General features: G+C 42.4%; 1 protein-coding gene across 3 annotated transcripts; it reads right to left on the bottom strand.

Moving 5' to 3' along the window:
* Positions 1-487: 487 nt before the first annotated feature.
* Positions 488-5,114, bottom strand: LOC123104504 (protein TILLER ANGLE CONTROL 1). 3 transcript variants are annotated; one of them, XM_044526368.1, is made up of 6 exons: positions 4,967-5,114; positions 4,799-4,885; positions 2,947-3,013; positions 2,241-2,854; positions 1,829-1,948; positions 488-819 (listed from the first exon to the last, which is right to left on the bottom strand). In XM_044526368.1, exons 2-5 carry the CDS (start codon positions 4,817-4,819, stop codon positions 1,859-1,861), a joined length of 792 nt encoding a protein of 263 aa, XP_044382303.1. In that variant the 5' UTR covers positions 4,820-4,885; positions 4,967-5,114; the 3' UTR covers positions 488-819; positions 1,829-1,858. The 3 variants fall into 3 exon arrangements, with proteins under 3 accessions (XP_044382303.1, XP_044382304.1, XP_044382305.1); XM_044526369.1 differs by adding an exon at positions 3,182-3,388 and having other exon boundaries at positions 4,799-5,104; XM_044526370.1 differs by lacking the exons at positions 4,799-4,885; positions 4,967-5,114 and adding an exon at positions 3,182-4,782.
* Positions 5,115-5,655: the final 541 nt, after the last annotated feature.

Below are 5,655 nucleotides of genomic sequence, written 5' to 3'. Positions count from 1 at the left end.
TTGAGTGTCCCAAATCTGAGGGAAGTTAACATTTCACTACTGGGCTCTTGGGCCAAGAGATATTTTGCTAGCACAAATAAGGACTGGGTGTCTCCAGTTGATTATGAATATCAGACCAATAGACCTAACTTGCTTTGGACTAGAGAAAAGTTTTTCTTGGGCCTTGGCTGGTGTTAGACCTTTCTAAAATAGGTGTTGGGTGATGGTAGTAAAATTTCATTCTGGCATGACGTTTGGGTGGGAGATATCTCCTTGAAAACACAATTTTGGAATGTTTTTTCATCGATGTCAACAACAAGACTGCAACTGTGCAGCAGGTGTGGGATGGTCATACTTTGAAATTGTCTGCCATGCGGCCATGCCGCTGCCGTTCTGGCAGTTTTCGGCTTGGCCCTAAGGTTGATTGGGTAACAACGATATGATCCAAGCGAAGATGAACGAACAGACAATGTTAACGGGACGGTACCATGCACGCGACGCGAGCGGATAAAGAAAGCGGAGGGTTTATTGATACCGACGCACGGGGACATGCAGTACCACGAGAACATCGATCCATCTTACAGGACAGGACAGGACACCGCAACTGTGGCTAGCTTTACACACGGGAATCAACATGTAATAAACAATAGACAAGATAGATAGATAGATAGATATATTTAGGCAGCAGGCTATTCTTCGTCACTGGCGGGCGAACAGGCAGCTGATGAGGCACGGAAACATTGTCGGCCAACGTAGTACGTTGTGGTTGGATGCTTCTCTCCAGCAAAGGAATCCGGACCTCCGGGGCACTGTAGGGATCCAATGGAACGTAACATGATCCTGCAAAACAAAGGAGCAAATCTCAGTTGCTGTCTGCGCACAATCAAATCTGTACAGCCTCGGCTATCACCACACAGGGCGGCAGAGATGTTCGCGTATTGTATGGCGAGGAGGTCTGCTACGGTTGCATGCTCCGTATACATCGTAGCTTCAGCCCATAGCCCCCACTGTTTCAGTTGCCTGTCTGCTAGCGATTTTCAGCGCGTGCTCGTCGTCGCGTTGCAGGCCATGTGCTCAAGAAAGCTTGGCGGCATGGCCCGAAGGAGGGAATGCGTCTGTTACTATTAGTAGTTTAAGTACTATCCCATGCCTTGGTACTACTCCGGGAGTAGTCCCCAGGAGTATCGACTCGTGTCAGCTCTTCCTACCAGAGGATCTTCCATGATTGGGTTCAGAGATCACAGAATGATGGAAGTACTCTGTTCCTATAGGAGCAAGGGACATCATCTTCCTGACCAGTGGCATTTTAATGACACTCGAACTTACATCATTCTTTCTACTTAAAACTACCATCAGTTTCATCAAGGAATATTTTCGTCAATAATTTTGTTATAAACTTTTGGCTTCTCTTTCTCTCTACCGACAATGTGAACAAGTTGATACAGGAAATGCCTTTTATGTACTCCCCCACTAATTTTTCCATCACTTACTGAAGCTGCCAAAATTCACGTGTTCAGATGTTCTATTATCCCAATGTGTTGCCACAGGTAAGTCTGAACAACGCACAGTTTCTTTATTTCAAATGTGATTCGTTTGTCATGGCTAGTCGCGACCCATCAGCAAATCTACACTCGACCAAGTGGACCCATTCTACACTAAAATTGCCACAGAAAAAGCATAATTTTATTATAAATATTGGGCTCCAAGGAAGAAGTCTTAAGAAAGCCTGAAATGGAAATCAACCATCAACAATACACCATCCATGTCGATTTGATGACCGTTGAGAAGGGTACGACATTGCTATATAATTCCAAGATCATATGAAAATAAATTCCAGGTAGTAGATTACCAGATAGAGAAAACAAACTTGTCCGCGAGCCTAGGCACCAAGCAGCGGAGGTTCCTCTGCATTACTACGTCCATTGAGCTGCTCTGGGTGGATCTTCTTCCCCAGCATCTTCTTCACGACCTACTTATTCCCACAGATGACCAATACCATCAGATGATGACATGTTAGTGACTGTTTGTTATCAAGATAGGCTAAGCTGCATAAAGCTTACTTTCCGGTGAAAAAACATGAGCAATATATAAAACACTGTCGTGTCCATGGAGTAAAGTGGCGAATTTGAACCACTTCTAGGTAAGTAACAGGCAGTGTAACACGACAAGCTAACATGAATTTGCAGAAGAACCAATGGCAACGTTTTCATAAAATGAGCATAGTTGCAACACATAAAAGATAGGGACGAAGAAAGCCATACTCGACTTAATTTTCTCGTAGCCTTCAGAGGATCTGGCATTGGCTTTATTGGCTTCTTTTTATGTGTCTTTTCCATGCACAATGTAGGTTTTGAAGTGGATGCCCCAGCAATAATAACAGTCTTCTGGTGACTCTTCTCCCCTGTATCACTTGGTGAGAATGTTTCGGCTGCAAATAGATCAGCAAGTGTAGTTCTCACTTTCTCAACCTTCTCTGCCATCAGAAGTGGTTGTTCCTGGATTTTAGAGATATCCTCCACTTCAACTTCACACATCAGGATTTCTTCCTTTACAGAACACGTGAAGTTGTATTCTTTCATCGACGATGAATGCATCCTGGCAGGTTCAATAGCAGGTTCTGGTGCACTTGGTGCTGTAGCGAATGCCTCTTCTTTGTCCTCACACTTTTCCTCTTCGTACTTCTCTTGGTCCACCTTTTCTTCATCCATGACGATGAACTCATCTTGTTCATGGCGGGCCTCAGGGGAGTTCATGTTGTGGCCAAGCGTGCCAATCGCAAGTATGCCATTAAGAAGCACATCACGGAGCAGCAGGGCTTCAGTGTCTTGCTCAGCCACACTCGCGCGCGCGCGCACAGAGTCTTCCTTCTCCATGGCTGATCCATTAAAAAATGTTGACGACATAAATAAGAACAAAGAAATGCGTGATGGCATAAAAGGAAGGTATCCAGAGTCCTGAGATGCTTACCCTTATTATCATCAATGGTGCAGTACTCCGCATTGGAATGCATCTTCCGATTCAGCCAACTGAACACCTGGTGATGCCATAAGAACACGTAGCTCATTAGCAGCATCACTAAATACAAGACCAGGGAATTGAATCTTACACACAGTTTAAGAGAAGCAGAAACTGCAAAGACATGTACTTTGCAGCATACACTATACACCGACAAATGGTGTATCAGGACAAGTTAACTGTATACCTTGAGGGCCATTCTCTATAGCCAATCTTTAGTCAGAGGTGAAAGCCAGACAGTAGCTGAGATCCTCAAATGCAAGGCCTGGTTTTATATAAGCATACTAGTCTCATAATTGAATGGTCCAGGAGACAAAAGAATGGACTTTTGGCTGCAACTGGCTTGGCCTGACTCAAGATAAGTAAATACTTTCACCGAGGTAGATATGGACACCTGTGGCACACTCATGGTAAGCAAAGGTCAGTCTCACTAATCAGAACAGGTAGTGGATGATTCAGAGATAATCTAACCGCCAAACTGTGGCACAATGCATGTGCATCCTGGGCCCTATTGACAGAATCGATCAGACCTAATTGGTTCCTGGTATCATACAAACTTCTAAGGGCTCATTTGGTTTGGAGGAAATTAAAACGTAGGAATTAGGAGTGGTATAGGAATTTGATAGGATGGCACTTGCCATCCTAAGGAATTGACTTGCCTCGTTCCTACGCGCAAAATGAGTTTTGAGTGGATGTGTAGTTTCCTCCAAAAACACAGGAAATGAGTAGTATTCTTACGAAATTCCTGTACGCATTTCCTACAAACCGAATGCATATATAGGAAATTTTCCTCCGGAATCCTTGTTCCTATGTTTTTCCTACGAAAATCCTCCAAACCGAATGAGGCCTAACAAAGTAGTCACCTCAGGTCATAGCATGGACTGGGTAGGTGAGCTTCACAGACAGGACTAAACCAGTATAGTCTTTATTCTTTAACACCTGATGAAGTCAAAATTAAGCACGTCACAAGAGTACGGATTAAATTGAAATTCATCAGTTAGGCATCTGTGCAATTCATCATCTTCTAAAAGAGAAGTAATTTCCATCTTGATGCACTTTGTTCATATTCTCAAGATTCTTGCAAAGTGGCAAAGCCAAGTCTGTTATTTAATAGTAAGACGCAGATGCTTTCACTTGGGTTTTGATGTATGGTGTGTTTATGAATTGTTACACTAATTGTTCATAGAGCAGCAGCCACACAATGGCTGTTATCGCCCAACCAATTATGGCGTTCGAGTGCATACAAGGTTGCCAGAATCATGATTCTGTTGTACGACTCTACGACTTTACAATCCAAACTAACCACTCTGATTCTACAATTTTGGTTAGTCGATTCTACGTTTTAACGTTTCTGGTAGTTAAGATTCTACGATTTGCAATCCTACCATCAGAGCTCCTATCCGATTTAGAATCATGATCTATGTGTCATATCAAGCAAGTGTTGTCGTATGAACAGAGATATTCTCTTACGTTCTTATTGAAATAAGCAAATGAAGAAAAATGTTTGCAAAAGATTGGGAAATTTTTCTGCTGAAACAGGTTAGGAAATTTCAGGGACCAGGTTTGGAACAAAAATCATCTCATATACAAAAAGAAGTCGAGAAGAAAGTATATATGTGGTTTTTATTGTATCATCTCTAATTAGCTTCCCACATACAATGTACCGAAAGATGTTCTCATGACAGACCACGTGCAGCTGTTTGCTCCAAAGCTGGTCAACATTAAATAACCATGCGTGCAAGATAATACCACACTGATCAGGTAATCATCAAAATAATAATACAGGAGAATGTGTAAAGATAACCTTGTCCGTCTGACGGTTCATGAGGCGCTTTCCCTGCACAATCCCCCACCACCAGGACCATTCAGCATGGAATTGAGACCTACATATCTTTTTCGCAATGCCAGCAAGTTCCAACTTTCAGGCTGCGTCCACAATCCTTGATGGATGAAGAGAGCCCCAGGTACATACCGCCGAATCTCACAAGAGCAGAAATGCCTGTTCTACATCCATCTGTCTACAGTGACAACTTCCCGCGGACCCATATTTGTAATGCAGTAACATGTCCCCCAGTTCCATCTGGCTTGGCGCTTTATGAAATACCAGAATATTACTGTATCAAATTTTAGCACAGTTCAGCAGCTAGTTGCTCAACAGCAATCAAGAAATGGATGGAAGAACAGTAGTAGACAAGTACTGTACAGAGAGCATTAATAAGAAAGATATCACACAATGTTGCTTCTTCATCAGAATTTTAAAACATTGGACGATCATGAGTAGGGAATTCCCACTGCGAGGATGAAGATTGATACATGGACATGCCAGTTTTTCTTTTTCTTTTTTGAACTGAGAAATGGAATACCAGGTTGTGCAACATTTCACAAAAGGATGCTGTGAAACACTTGAAACAGATATTGGAAGCATTTAATTCAAGAGAAAATCAAATATTCCACGGGGGGTGAAGATCAATGATATGGAAGGAACAGAAACAAATAATTGCATTCTGGGCAAGCCAATGATACAGGACAAACACACAAAGGAAGCAAAATTCAAGTACACAACGGAGCTGAATTATCTATTTCATATACGATTTGAGGAAACAAGACAAGATCCACCTAATAAAAAGAAAACATTATTTGATAAACTTGAGGAAACGGGGG

The sequence above is a fragment of the Triticum aestivum genome, chromosome 5A, assembly GCF_018294505.1.
Source record: "Triticum aestivum cultivar Chinese Spring chromosome 5A, IWGSC CS RefSeq v2.1, whole genome shotgun sequence".
NCBI classification, from domain to species: domain Eukaryota; kingdom Viridiplantae; phylum Streptophyta; class Magnoliopsida; order Poales; family Poaceae; genus Triticum; species Triticum aestivum.
This window is presented reverse-complemented; position numbering and strand designations above follow the sequence as displayed.

Coding starts and splice junctions, on each gene's coding strand:
- LOC123104504 (XM_044526368.1), bottom strand. CDS start 4,819: ATGAACCGTCAGACGGACAAG. Junction 3,014..4,798: donor TGAACCGTCAGACGGACAAG/GTTATCTTTACA, acceptor TGGCATCACCAG/GTGTTCAGTTGGCTGAATCG. Junction 1,949..2,240: donor CTACGAGAAAATTAAGTCGA/GTATGGCTTTCT, acceptor GGGAATAAGTAG/GTCGTGAAGAAGATGCTGGG.